The sequence below is a fragment of the Centrocercus urophasianus genome, unplaced genomic scaffold, assembly GCF_019232065.1.
Source record: "Centrocercus urophasianus isolate 14NV4802_14NV808 unplaced genomic scaffold, USGS_Curo_1.0 seq_30, whole genome shotgun sequence".
In the NCBI taxonomy this organism is placed as follows: Eukaryota; Metazoa; Chordata; class Aves; order Galliformes; family Phasianidae; genus Centrocercus; species Centrocercus urophasianus.
The window spans coordinates 1,783,267-1,797,888 of record NW_024884867.1 but is presented as its reverse complement, the minus strand read 5'-3'; the positions used below and the strand labels follow the sequence as shown (position 1 = coordinate 1,797,888).

At 51.0% G+C, this 14,622-nt stretch overlaps 2 protein-coding genes across 7 annotated transcripts in view; both read right to left on the bottom strand.

Annotated features, from left to right (window-relative positions):
• OSBP2 (oxysterol binding protein 2) overlaps window positions 1-5,631 on the bottom strand; it is a 63,186-nt gene extending 57,555 nt beyond the window's left edge. For all 6 annotated transcript variants that reach the window (XR_006170511.1, XR_006170512.1, XR_006170514.1 and 3 more), the window contains exon 1: window positions 5,339-5,631. Coding sequence is in view for 1 of the 6 variants with exons in the window: in XM_042828500.1 (XP_042684434.1) it covers window positions 5,339-5,631 (293 nt within the window). In the remaining 5 variants the exon portion in view is untranslated. The remainder of the gene's footprint in view (window positions 1-5,338) is intronic.
• Window positions 5,632-8,867: 3,236 nt separating this feature from the next.
• On the bottom strand, window positions 8,868-14,516 carry IQCD (IQ motif containing D). Its single transcript, XM_042829165.1, has 4 exons — window positions 13,834-14,516; window positions 12,529-12,762; window positions 10,522-10,593; window positions 8,868-9,322 (listed from the first exon to the last, which is right to left on the bottom strand). Exons 1-4 carry the CDS (start codon window positions 14,431-14,433, stop codon window positions 9,032-9,034), a joined length of 1,197 nt encoding a protein of 398 aa, XP_042685099.1. The 5' UTR covers window positions 14,434-14,516; the 3' UTR covers window positions 8,868-9,031.
• Between the last annotated feature and the right edge of the window lie 106 nt (window positions 14,517-14,622).

Sequence of the window (14,622 nt, the reverse complement as noted above, 5' to 3'; positions counted from 1 at the left end):
GCTCACCAAGAGGAGAACATCACTGTCCTAGGAGGTCCCAAACTCGTCCATGATACACCTGAGGTGTCTCTGTCCTGCTGGCAGGAGCCCTGCAAGCTGCTCTGAGCCATGACCTGTGTGCTTTCCGTGCCTCCAACACGGGCCATCACCCTCCACAATCACAGGAGATCTGAAAAAGGACAGGTTGTGAACAGATACACACAGGGCAGGCATTGGCTACGAGCAGCCCTGCTGGGGCCTGGCACCTGGCTGCCCACTGCCAGCACACAGCACAGTGAGGCTGTGCTGAGAAAAGGGCCCTCCTCCATTCATTAACAACGCAGCCACACTGCTGAGGCATCCACACCAACCCCAACCCAAAGGAAGGAGGTCTTCTGCATATAGCAGCAATACACAAGCAGTAGGTGTAAAGGACATCATTTTCTGCTCTGCTCCTTATAAAGTGCTGAGCAGAAACCTTTAGCTGCTAATAACAGACTTTAGGCATCACTGCTTCATGTTAAAAAGGAAAGGCAAGGCACCGACTCCTACAGCACCATATTTATCTTCCCATGCAGAGCAGAAACCACTCCAACCCGCTGTGCATGCCTGCACAGTGCTCTTTATCTAGAAAGATACAGAGAATTAAGACTATTTTTAGGAAATGAAGGCCCTCCTCCACAGTCACAGTGGGCACACACACATCTATTCAGTCGTGATTTCAAAGCAGGAATATCCCATCTCGAAGAGCGAGATTTAAAAGGAAAGGCAAAAAAGAAAAGCTCAGGAAGGTTGACAGAAACGCAGCGTGGCCCAAAGGAGCGTGAAGGGAAGGGCTGCTGGATGCACACAGCTGCTGCACCGAGCATGACAGCTCACTGCTGACATGCACACGGAAGCCATGCTGCACACTTACGCTGCAGAATTTCACCACAGCACAGCAAATGCTGAGCAGCACGACGCAACACTGCGCGACCAGGAGCAAGGAGCCAAGGGGATGCACTCTGCTTCCTGCTGCCAGCCGAGCTGTGCCAACAGCCCCGCCGTACCATGCCTTCAAACTGGCATTTTTTAATTCTCAAGTTGATGTTTGCAGGGCCTGGAGGCTCAGCACACGCAGCCGTGTGAGTCAGCAGTGGCTGACCCAGGAGCAGCACAGCCAGCTGCAGCACGCCCCGTCCGCCTGCAGTCGTCAGACAAAGAGAAATGAAGCCATTAATTATTAAACAAGCTTCTCGATCAAAACCAAACAAAGGTCAGAATAAAACGTATCAAGGGCCCTGCCAAGCTGATGGGAGAACGATTAAAATAATTGAACGGCATAATGAAGACTTGATGGGGAATCTAACACCTCCACCAGCCCCACCTTCGAGCACACTCCAATGCGGGGACTTCCAAGACACCAGGGAACAACAACTCATGTTTCAGAGCGACTCCAGCTCTGCCATCAGCTGTGGGTCTGAGGTCCCTGCAAGGAGCAGAGGGCTCCAATGTCACCGTGCACTCAAGTCACCTACAATTACCAAAGTTACCTATAGCTACAGTGTAATGAATATGCAAGCAGGATACGATACGGAAAGGTTCAGCAGCCCAACCTGCTGCAACATGGAAACAGCAGAGGGGCCCCATGGTGAGTTACAGTGCACTGAATGGAAAGCAATTCAAACCAGGGAGCCCTGAGCAAACTGCCACAGCCTCCATGGAGGACAGCTGAGGACAAACACCACAATAAAAGCTGGAGCATTTGACACCAGAAGTGGTCAGACAGTAACTATTCTCCCATAGGCACCCATGCAGGTGAGCCCATAAGTACTACCCATACTCACAATAGTCTCCAGGAACTAAAACTGCAGCATGTGTGATGCTGTCTGAAGTCTACCTCGAGACAGCAGTGCAGGTTACACCTACACCCCTCAAAAACAGAGTGCACTGCTCCTCTGGCCACCTCAAAATGCTGAGCTTACTGCAGTAAAGCACTTACTTTTGCTGCAGCTTCATCCAATAAAGCACATGGGCCATTACACCAGATTTAAGAGATGAGGGACTCCCTGCATGCAGCAATAATCTGGGAACAGAGGAACCTGGTCTGCAAACCGACAGCTTGAGCACTGCTTTGACTTGCATTGCGTCTCTGGTTACAAAGCACCAAGATGGGATTCCTCAAAAACAGAAAAATGAACAGTGATTAACAGCAGAGCACCATATGGATAAAGCAAGCATCCTGTGAAAACAAGATGACTGGGAACAAGCATCACAAAAATGCTGGTTAAATACAAGTAGCTCAGAGTTACCACGCAGCCACAGGGCTGTCTTGAAAACCTGCACGTTTCCATCACCTGGAGGATGAAAAATGGTCAAGGACACTCAGCTACTTCTGTGCTTGCAGAGATGAGCTGTTATAAAACCACTGTAGGGAGGTACCTCTCCCTTCACTTTATTACGTGAAGATTAAGTATAAGGAAGATACTTTAACACAGAGGGCAATCCCACACTGGCAGAGGGGCCTGCACAGGCTGTGCAGTCTCATACCTTGGGGGTAAGTCAAAGCCCAGCAGCCAAAGGTCCTGGCTGTCCTCACAGGGTGGGCCTTGCATCATGAAGGGGGTCAGGACCAGAGGCATCTTCTGGAAGCCCCCAGTTCTGTGATTCTCAGTGAGCTCCCTGCCCCAGCTCTCAGCTGGAGCCAGAAAAGAACCTTCTGGGTTGTACTCAAGATCTTAAAATGCTAAGCAAGAGTTAACTGCCAGATAAACAGAGCTATGCGAAGAAGCCTGTTCTGGGAAGCAGCTTTTCCAGGGAAGCAAGCTGCCACGGCAGGGCAGGGCAGGCAGGACAGCTAATCTGCTCCAGGCATCAGCTCATTCCTGCAGGAGCACTGCCCAGCACTGAAAGGGGAGCTGAGGCCGCGAGCTGGCCAGGAGCCTTTTGCATCATAACTATGAGCAAATTAGACACAGCATGAAATATCCCCCCCCCCCCCCCATTTGGCACTGCTTTAAGGCACCAAACCTGTAGAGGAGACGGCACGAAACTCGAGCTAGCTGAAATAAGAGCAAGCTTATGGAGAAGGCAGCCCACACCCAGAACCTTGATCACGAGAGCCAATGCTAACCTTTGATGAATTAATACTTACCTAAAGATACTCTCCTTGAAAACCTGTACCTGTTCAAGGTGATTAAGTTCTCCTATATATACACCAATTAGAGATAGTGATAAATCTGCAAGTGGCAACCTGCCAGTACTGTTAGGAAAGAGAGCTTTGCTCATTAATGAGACAAGTAGCTGTGCCGTGCTTGAACACTGCTTCCCAACACCAACATCACCTCTGTGCTGTGGACTTCCAAGTCAGCCAGAATACCGCACAGCCTAAAAGAGACAGTCAATGGCTATTAAGATGTAGAAGCAGCCAAGGAGCTACTCAACCTTCCAAATGCCAGTCATTCAGAAGTAATGAGAAAGTCGTGGTGGTTTTCCTGCAGATGAGTCTCCTGGCTGAATAGGACCAGCAATGCTCCGGGTGCTGTCCTGTAATTAAGTCCCAGGAAGAAGGCTGATGTGCATGAAGTTCATGCAGTGTGCCCCCTGCTGTGCCCAGTCCCACCCTTTCTCAGCTGTATTTTAACTATTCAAGCAAAGCCCTGTGAAACACAGCTGCCTTTATCAGAGTCCAACCTCAGCCACCCCGCAGAGCAGAGCCCAAGCAGGAGCAGCAGAGTCTTGTATCCCTGCACACAGCATCTGGAAGGGAGGAGGTCACTCCAAAGACCAGGGACCCTTTCCAGGTCAACAATTTTGCTGTGCAGCTCCCCATCTTCTCACCCCTTGCTAAGCTAAGCAGAGAACAGCAGGAAGTCGAAACAAGAAAAGCTTCAGACTGCAGCTAAATCGATACACTCAAGGAAGCCACTTAGGCAACAGGGAACAGTGTTTTGATGGAGCTGACAAGCAGAATGAAGTTTTACCACCTTCCTCAAGCTAGTCCTGAAAACCCAACACCTATATCATCAAGGCAGTGCATCAGGAGAACAGTCTTCCAAAATTCAAATGGCACAGGTGCCAAAAGCCACAGAGAGGACAGCACAGCGTAGTACCTGCAAGGTCACAATTTAACCTGTGCAGCCTTTGGTGGCACAAACAGAAGCAGAAAATTCTAGCATGCATCCACAGAGCAGGGATGAGCACAAAGACCCAGCAGACAACAGGAGATGTGGCTCACAGCAGCACAGGGCTTCCCCAGAACTCGGATCCAAACTCAGACTCTTTGCCAGTCAAACAATCAAGCAATTTCCTGACATAAACGAGGGATGAAACACACTGCCTGATACCTGGCACTTCCTTGCTGCTATCAGGCAGCTAAAAACAGCTCTTAAAAGAAAAACAAATGCCCATTTCCCCAGGATTCTGTGAAGCCTTCTGCCACAAGCGAGCCTAGTTGACACCAGCTGGGTCAGCATGGCTGCCCTCTAACAGAGCTGGTTTTGAAAAGCATCGCAGATCTCCCTCCCACTTGTTTAGGAGAAACTTCCCCCCATGCTCTGTGCTTTGCTCTCACACTCCTGCCCCACAGCTGTGTTAACTCAGCTCTCTCTGGGCTCAGTGAGGGGAAAGGTTGAGAAGCTCCTGGTGTCAGAGGCAGCCCTCCCAACAACGCACCACAAAGCATCGGCGGCTGCAGGGCTGCAAGCCCTTCTACATAACACTGCCAACTCACTTTCCTGGGAGCTTTCTGTCGTTTCAGCCTAAAACATGTAAAACTGCCTTAAAATAACCTTAGCTGTACAACTCTCAGGCAATTGCTGGAGAAAGCCACTTGTTTGCTCGTGACAGACCTGGCAGCCATACAAAGACAATATTCTGACGTGGTTACAAGCGGAGCACTGAGCTTCAGCCACTGACCCAAAGGCACAGCTCTGCCCGGCCGTGTCTGAACGCTGAGCGTGCAAACACAGTGCGGGCTGCAGGGTCACTGCAGGGCTGTGGACAGGGAGCAGCTCTGAGCTTGGGGTTAAGCTGCAGGCGGGCAGACACACCACGGTACACTTATGGCCCCTGACAGCCCAGGGCTGACCTCAGGACTCCTGTCGAGTTTCTGCCAGGAGCCGGGCTGCTTCCATCAGGAGCTGGGACCCACAACCTGCCTGCAGCACGGGGCGACCAAGGAAGGCAGAGCGGGGCTGAATTTGGGATGGGAAAGGGAAAGCTCCATTCAGCTCAACGGACCTCCAGACAACACCTGGAGCAACTCAGAGCTATAAACCTCTACAGAACGCCGACCAGCCGTACACCAACCCCGCTCCCAAACGGCTGCGAGCGAACCCCGAGCCCAGCGCATCCCACCCCGAGGAGACGGGCACGGTACCTGTAGTAACTGAGCAGCCCGTTGCTGAGCACGAACCAGCGGCGCTGGTAGCCCTTCAGGTAGTTGGTCCACTTGAAGAGCCAGCCCTTGTAGGTGTCGGAGCCCGGCGCTGCAGGCGCTCCCCCCGCCGCCGCTCCGCCACCGCCGCCCCGGCTCCCCGCACCCGCCGTCTCGGCGCTCATGGCGCGACGACCGGAGCCCGGCAGCTCGTGGCAAGCCAAGCAAGGGACGGCGCTGAGCAGTGAGACCAGCCCGCGGGTGCTGCCGCTGCACAGCGCGGCCGCTTTCCCCATAGAACCCGCGGCGCGGCCCCGCCGCCCCGAAACGCTGCGCTGCGCTCTGCCGGCACCGGCGCGGGGCGGCGCCGCGGTGCGTCATGCGGAGAACGTGGGGGGGGGGGCGCAGAGAGTAGGCGGGCACGTGAGGCGGCGCGCGGCGAGAGCGCCCCCTGGCGGCGGGGCGGGAAGGGCGCGCGGCCCCTCAGCCTCTCTGGGCGCAGCATCCCGCAGCCCCCGCCATTTTGCTCCCGCCGCCATTTTGCGGCCCCACGCGCCCCCTCAGCACCGTGGCATTTCTTAGAATCACACAACTGCAGAATCACAGAACCCCCGGATCCCACACCCGATCAGGCTGCCCAGGATCTCACTCCCCGTGGTGCTGGAACAGGCAGCGGCAGCCCCTCGTCTCCAGGTCCCTCATTCTCCGCACAGCGCCCAATGAAGCACCACGAGGACCTTGGTCACGCCAAGAGCCCTCTCCTCTGTGCCTCCTCCCTCCCAGAGGCGGGGATCTCCTTTCCCTGATCTGGCTGATCTGCTCTTATCCCACTAATCACATCACAGCTCGCTGATCACCTGCACCTCTGGCAGTTTGCAAGAATGAAGTCCCGTGAACGAGGGCTTTAGAAGCTGGGCTCAGCCACGTGGAGCAGCAATGGAAGAGATGCCTCATCAGGCCCCTGACACCAGCTTTGGGGCATCTCCAATGAGAACGTTTGGCTTGGAGCCTTAGGAGCTGCCTGGTCCAGATCCTCAGGTGAAAAAAGGACGCAGCCAGACTCTGCACACAGCTTCACTGCTCTCCTGAATCTGGTTGAACGCTTCCTCCCATCAGACCCCCCTCAATAGCACTAGCAGAAACTGAGACAGTTCATAAGGGCATGCCCACTACCTGAAAGCAACCCAAAAGAAACATGGACTATAAAAGCATTACAATAAAGGTGTGATAACAAAAGGACTGGCGCAACAGAGAGCTGCTATAAAGGGAAGAAGATTGCTCACCCCTATCAGAAGAGCCCAGGGGGAAAGCTCCACCAAGGAAAGCTCTTCAGAAAGAGATCCTGGTGGATGACATGAAAGATGTCCTGGTGGATGACAGGTTGGCCATGAGCCAGCAGTGTGCCCTTGTGGCCAAAAAGGCCAATGGCTTACTAGGGTGCATTAAAAAGAGCGTGTCCAGCAGGTCGATGGAGGTGATCCTCCCCCTCTACTCTGCCCTGGTAAGACCTCATCTGGAGTACTGCGTCCAGTTCTGGGCTCCCCAGTACAAAACAGACAAGGATCTCTTGGAAAGAGTCCAGCGGAGGGCCACGAAGATGGTGAAGGGCCTGGAGCATCTCTCCTACAAGGATAGGCTGAGTGAACTGGGTCTGTTCAGCCTTGAGAAAAGGAGACTGAGAGGGGACCTGATCCAGGTCTATAAATATCTAAGGTGTGGGGGGCAGAATGGCGAGGCCAGACTGTTTTCAATGTTGAGTGGAGACAGGACGAGGGGAAACGGCTGGAAACTGCAGCATAGGAAGTTCTGCACAAATGTGCGCAAGAACTTCTTTACGGTGAGGTGACGGAGCACTGGAACAGGCTGCCCAGGGAGGTGGTGGAGTCTCCTTCTCTGCAGATGTTCAAGACCTGCCTGGATGCCGACCTGTGCGACCTGCTGTAGGGAACCTGCTTTGGCAGGGGGGTTGGACTCGATGATCTCTGGAGGTCCCTTCCAACCCCTACGATTCTGTGATTCTGTGATTCTGTGATCCTCCCCCAGGGGCAGCCAGCCCTTCAATGAGGCCTAAGAGAGGTGCAGCCAGGCTCCATCCCTTCCTGTCACACAGCTGAACTGCCTTCACCTGTGCTCCCAGGGCTGACCGGCTCCTTTCCCCAGGTGCTCCATCAGTGCTGCAGGCCATTCAACAGTTCCCATACACTGGAGGTAACCTCTGGAGGCTTTAGACAAATTTGGACTGGAAGACATCAAAATCAGCCCCTACAACACAGTGTCCTCTGATGAAAGTTTAAAAAAAAAACATGTCCAGATTTTTTTTTTTTTTTTGGCCAGGATCTCAAGGGCTGTAGGTGTTTGTAAGATCAAACCCTGAGATGAAACATCCCTCTTGACATAAGCATAACCATACTACTCACATGGGTGCAAACTTCTGAAAGTCTCCACAGAGCTTAGAATTCTCTTGTGGCTGCAAAGAAGTGAAGAAACATCCTTAGATCATGCCTGAGTAGAGAGGAGTCTCACCTGATCCTGCCTGTCACATCCTTGAGTCCAGGCCTGAGTGATTTCAGGATGTGCTTGGCAACCTGCACAGGACTCCACGCAAGATGGCAAAAATCCCGTGATTTGTATTGAGCACGTTGAGGATATGTCACAGTGACCCCATGCTTTTAAACAAATAAACAACCCAGGAAAATCTGGCAGGGCCTGAACATCTCCAGGGACTCTTGCCCTTAGCAAAACGGTCCCTGTCTGCCTCAGTGTCATGGTATCATGATCCATTTGCTATAGATATCCATTTATGAACAGAGGTAGAGAGGGAGAAAAAGGACAGGTGGCTGTTGGGGATTTGCACCCAGCATTGCGCTGTCCTGGGAAAACAATCTGCAGTGAAGAAACTCCAACGTCAGGGAATGCAAAACTGTCAATTGGAACCTGGATCCAAAAGCCGTTAGTTCCCGGACTAAATGTAAAGAGAATGCGAGTGGAAGTGCCATACTGTAACATGAACAGCCTCGTTCCACCAAGAAAATGAAACATGTAAGACAAAGCGCTCTGTGCAATTGTATCCATGACCAGTTTCAGCTCTAAGGAGCAGAGTAGCGAAGAACTCTGGTATGAAGTTGCTACATGGCTACTGAAAATGAGAGGCAGGGAAGAGTTAAACACGTTTGACTCATGCCTCTGTGAAAGGGAAAGGTAACAGTGTGCTCACAGGGCATCCAACACTTGGAGAATCCATGGAGAAGCACGTTGTTGAAACTGGCCCTGTTGTGTCAGTTCTGTTGTGGATCAGCGGTGATCCTGCAGCTTCCTCGTGTGGAAAGGGAAACATTCTCTCAAATGCACACAAGCAGAAACCGAGCCAGATGAAAAACTTCATCCCACCCCCAGGAATGATTTTATTCCCACCTTCAGTAACAACAGAATTGGAGAGAAGCCACTGTTTGGTACACCTAGCCCAGTCCCTTCACCAGAAGACCTCTTCCATCTTTTAGAGCTAGCAAAGCTAAACCTGAAACAGTGAGACGTGTCTTCATGCCAATACTTTGTTATACTCAAAGTACGTGAGGCAGCTCCAGTCCTGGACCGTTTGGGCCTTACTGCAAATGCTATTTCAACCCTAATGCTTTATCTGGAAGTGCTCTGTCTCAAAGAAGTCAGCTACTTTGACAGGAGAGGAAATAGATGTTGTGATTATTTCTTTTCCTTCTTGCCTTTGCCCTTGCCTTTGCCCTTGCCCTTCTTCTTTTTTTTCGGCTTGAAGGTAGACCGGATCAAGTAGCCTCTCCAGAAGGCCTGGATGCGGGTGGCAGCGAGGGTCATGACAGCCAATTTCTCCAAAGCCTGCTTCTTCTTCTCCTCATTTACCCTGCGCTCCTCCTCAATCTGGGAATACTCCTGGAGAAGCATAGCATGTTTCTCCATCAGCAGGGACAGCTCGGCCTTCTCCTTGTTGTAGGCAGCATGAACCTCCTCAAACTCAGCCTGCCAAGACAATAGGTAAATACCAGCTACAGCATTATTGAGGGCAATCAGCAGCTTCTCCCTATACATCACTAGGTAAGGGTTCTTTTACCCTTCCTGAATCCAGGCAGACCTGGAACGGGAGCTGAGCTGAACCTTTCCAAAGGGACTGAAAAGGAGGCATGTTCCCAGTACCCACGGAATTTCGAGAGAAGCCAGGTCCTAATGTCTTCACGCTCCTCTGAAGAAATACTCTCCTGATTCTCCCTGCATTGCAGACAGCATCCATTCTCAGCTGGGAGCCTGACAGAGCCACAGGTCAGAGCCCTTCCTGCATATGCTCTGGGCAAAAAAAAATGTTCCACTGAAAAGCCAGATCGTGTCAGCCTGCAAAACGCCAAGGGTTTTAATGGTTTAACTGTACTGCAGAACTCAGCAGCACTTTATTCCTTTCCTTTAACAATGCCGAGCGGAAGGTTACAGGAACCAGCAACGTGGATGTGTGTCCTAGCAATTTCTGCCCAAATCTGCTGGGACATCATGCTGCAGCCAGTCAGCAGACAGAAAACCAGGATACTTGGCCATTACTAAACACTTGACAAGGGAGGAATCATAGGATCATTTCTAAGAATGAGCATACAGATCCTAGACCCCCCTCTACATTTTACTTTGCCAATAATCCAGTGGCTTTCCTTCATCTCTGTGAAAAGGTCAGGTACATGAAAGTAACTCAGGCCATCTCAGAGGTGAGGTTAGGGAGTGCTGACACACTTCTCAGCCTGCTGTGGTTAACATAGATGCCAAGACAGTGGCATGCAGGCTGTAAAGTTTTTTAGCACTTGACTGGCATCTCTTGAGGGGGACAGAGGATATAGAAACATGATTTGGATTCCAGACAGGGCCAACGGAACTGAGAATTGAAGCAAAAGTGAAAGCCCTGTTCCCTAACAGCAGGAGGTCTTCGTCTGACAGAATGTGGCACTTCTTCTTCCCCCAGATTCTGCAGGGTTCAGCATCGGATGCAACCTTTTCTAAAATAAAAGCAGCAGAGAACTTTGCCACACAAAGTTAGGACAGTGATACTTTCCAATGCCCGTACGTCTACTGGATGGAGAACTGCCCCTCACATCCACAGCCTCCTGTGTGAGAGCCAAATGTCCATTCAGTAGGGATCCATCTGACTGTGTCAGCTCATGGCAGTAATGCTTTCGAGAGGATACCTGCTTTTCTGCCATGTCTGTGTCATATGCCTGGATCCAGTTCAGAATTTCCATCTCCACTCTGCATTTTCTCTGAAACAAAACAAGACAGGTTACTTGCAGGCACTTGAAGCTTGGTGATACAAAGCTGAGGAATGGCTGACACACCATAAGGCTGCCTTCAGCCAGACTTGGACAGACTGAGAGTTGGGCAGAGAGGAATCCGATGAGGTTCAACAAGGGAAAGTGGAGAATCCTACACCCAGGGAGGAATAACTGTGCACATCAGTACAGGTTAGGGGCTGAGCTGCTGGAAAGGAGCTCTGTAGAGAAGGACCTGAGTGTCCTAGCGGACAGCAGGGTGACCGTGAGTCAGCACTGAGCCCTGGGAGCCAAGAAGGCCAATGGTATCTAAAAGTACATTACAAAGAATGTGGCCAGCTGGTCAAGGGAGGTTCTGCTCCCCTCTGCTCTGTGCTGGAGAGGCCACATCTGGAGCACTGTGTCCAGTTCTGGGCTCACCACTTCGAGGCAGACATGGAACTGCTGGAGAGTCCAGCAGAGGGCCACAAAAACGATGAGAAGCACTGTGTATCTCCCTTTTGGGGAAAGGCTGAGAACCCTGGGGAAGAGAAGGCTGAGAGGGGTCTTACCAATGCCTACAAATATCTCAGGGGTGATGTCAAGAGCATGGGGCCAAGGCTCTTTTTGGTGGTGCCCAGTGACAGGACAAGGGGCAATGGGCACAAACTGGAACATGAGAAAGGATTTCTGGACTTCGAGGGTGACACAGCCCTGGAATAAGCTTCCCAGAGGTGGCAGAATCTCCTCCTCTGGAGATACTGAAAACCCACCTGGATGTTTTCCTGTTCCTGCTGTAGGGACCCTGCTTTCACAGTGGGGTTGGACTAGATGACCTCTAAAGGTCCCTTCCAACCCCTGTGATTCCATGATTCTGTGTAAAATCCTGAGTTAGAAAACAGCGTCATAGCTTTGAGCTCTAGCATCATTATATTTGAATAGAATATCTCCTCCTTGTGGCAAGCTTGCTTCAGCTGACCTATATTTTGCTCCTGATTTGGAGATTCTTATGGAACAGACCTGCATTGCCTGAGTCCTAAAGCACTTTATCAGCTCTATAGTATAGAGCTGGATGAGGGCTGAGGATTGAAACCCATCAGAAAGGCGTGTTCTGTGGTAGGAAATGGAAACCTCTCATGGAATGAGGCAAGTCATCCACAAACTGGGCCAACCACCCTGGAACTGAAGTAATGGAGAAATAGTAAACATGAAAGCCCTACAAATATGGAGCCTCTTGAAACTAAGCCATATTTCTAGGTGTAAGACAGTTTAACAGCAGCCTAACCCTGTACTATAACCAAGTATGCTGTATTTGTACTCCGAGAGAAAGATCAGCCACAGCCTGCCACAAGCCACATGATTTCCTGTATGACACTGGCCCACGGGCTTCCAAGCCATCATAGCAGGTCAGATGAGGCACTTCTCAGCTATTGGCACGACAAAGTTAATTTCAGGCCGCTCAGGGGTCCAGCACATGACAAGGAAAGGGAAAGGAGGATCTCTGTGGTCAGTAAATCTCTCTGCATGAGCTGAGCAACTCTTCACAACAGTCACTGCAACAGCCTGCCTGCCCAAAAAAAGAAAAAAAAAAAGAGCCACTGCATTAATGGAGGTGCAGTTGGATCGCTTGGATTTTGAACAGTGGCTCTAACCTGCATTTGATGCTTTGCCAACTGCCCAGCCTCTGAACTCTGACTAGAGCACAAGCTCTCTGTCGTGCAGTGTCACAGCACTACTCAGGGGAGTTTCCAGAGCTAGGGAACAAGAGAAGGAGCTGTGAGCAGGCTACTTCCCAGCAGCACGTCAGGCCTGCTTTCTGCTGAAATCAGCAGAGCACGAGGGCAGCACAGTGCACTGACAAACAGCGTGTGCATCCAGGAAAAGGCAGGGACAGAACAACCACTTGCAGCCAGACCTGGCAGCTCTACGACAGGTTTTACCGTTTACCTTTCTGAGAGCCAACTCTGATGCTCGATGTTCCAGCACCTGCTTATTGAGCTGTGTTTCTAGCTGCTGAATGTCCTGCTGTAGCTTGGCACACCTGGCCTGGGAAGCTTGCAGCTCTTCTTTTTGCTGTTTTTCGCCTTCCCACTTGACCTGCAGGATGTTGTTCTTGCAGCATTCGTCTAGAACTTCCATGCTGTTTTTGAGATCTTTGATCATATTGTCTTTGTTCTGAATCTAGACCCAGAAAACCAGAAGGAAATGTCATCAGGGGGTGCAGGTGAAGCATAAAGTGGTCAGGAGGAAAAAGACACCATTGCAAAGGTGGAGGTGAGTGTCAGGCTCACTGACACTGCAGGCTGAAGAAGCCTGCTGTGTCTCCCTAGGAGCCAAGATCATCCCTTTGGTTTCAGGTAAGGCTTGGAGTGACTGCCTGGGGGACACAGCTCAGAGGGCCGCCTCTAAGAGGGATCCTCAGCTGGGAGCAGTGAAACACACTTGCTTGTTGTGCACTGACAAGCTGCCAAAATACACATAAAAATCTCATGTGTCTCAATTCACAGATCTCCCAGGAGTGGTAGGGAAAGGGGAAAGCAGGCCCTCGTCTCCATCAGAGCCATTCAGTGCAGTGAGCCTGGGACAAAACCTTCCCTTCTGACCCCTCCTGCAGAAAGACAAGCACACACATAAAACAAGGGATTGCTTGTCAGGAGTCCAGGGCTTGAATTCTGGCTCAACCCACAGACTCACGAGAAGAGCCTGAGAAATGCCCATTAGCTAATCCATACCTCAGCTGCCTTCACTGGGGAAAAAAAAAAAAAAAAGAAAGAAATTATATCATCACACATTAATTATAAATGCTCCAAGGTAGCTCGCATTAGAGCTGGAAGTCTCAGAAATGTTAGTTTCAAGAGTGAAGGCAGAGCTGGCATGGAAAAATAGATTTTAATCGGAACAATCTCTCTCTAGAATGACTTTCCATCATTTCACCAGCAGTGAATGGAGCCTCTCTCTGGCAGCTGACACTGTAGCCCTGCTGAAATACTACTGCAGTCATCTGTGCCTGTCCTGCAGCTCCTTTTTAAGCTCAGTAACTTGTGCCATTGAAGGTGGCTTGTGAGGTTCAAAACACGCCAAGCTTAAACATGAAGCATTCAATAAACATTTTCAAATTATATTTAGAATCTGATTTAGAAATCGTTTCTGGAACCTCCTCTTTAGGACCTGCAGGAAAGGGATTGTTTTTCAGCTTACTGAAGTTTTGCTTCAGCGACCCTTTGTCAGAAAACATTTCTCACACTGCCATACCTCCTCATCGCGGGTCCTGATTGCTGCTGCCAGTTCTGCCTGCAGAGCTGTGATTGTTTCAGTGTTTCTGTTGATCCGGAGGGAGATGTCTTCCATGAGCCGAACCGTTTCTTCCTCTTCTGTAGGACTCGTCAGGAGTCGCCCAAGCATAAAATTCCTGAACTCCCCGAAGGCTTTGAGAAATGCTTCGGTTGCCGGCTCTCGTGCCCAAACTTCGTGTTTCAGAGCCTTACAAAGTGAAGGGATGGCCAACAAGAGTCTCAGGATATTTCTAACACAACATTTCAGATGTTGTCCCAGCAAGTGGAGATCGGTGGTGTCCTCTTCTTCGGCAGCGGCAAGCAGCTGCTCCATTTGCTTTGAAAGCTTCTGGTACTCCATCAGGTTGGTTGTGATCTCAGGTCCCAGCAGATCAGCAAACCTGTCCAGAGAGCCGATAATACGTGGGATCAAGGAGCTCAGCTCCAGCTTGGCAATCGTCTCATCCAAGACAGATAGGATTCTTTCTGTCTCAATGCTATTAGGTTTCAACCAGCGCAGATCTAACGCCTTCACGGCACCTGCTGCCATCATTGCCTTCTCTGCAGCCTCTGTGCCCATTACCAGCAATTTGTTTCTTTCCTTTGTGTCCTGCACTGATACTCAGAGCACAGCTGGAACACAGCTCCCATTAAACACTTGGGACTTCGTTGTTTTCAGGTCTAGAAGAGACACAGCATCTCCTACACAGGCCCTCAGTGTAAGACCACGAAGGCACGGGGCTGCCAGCAGGGCTGACCGCTGCCCCGG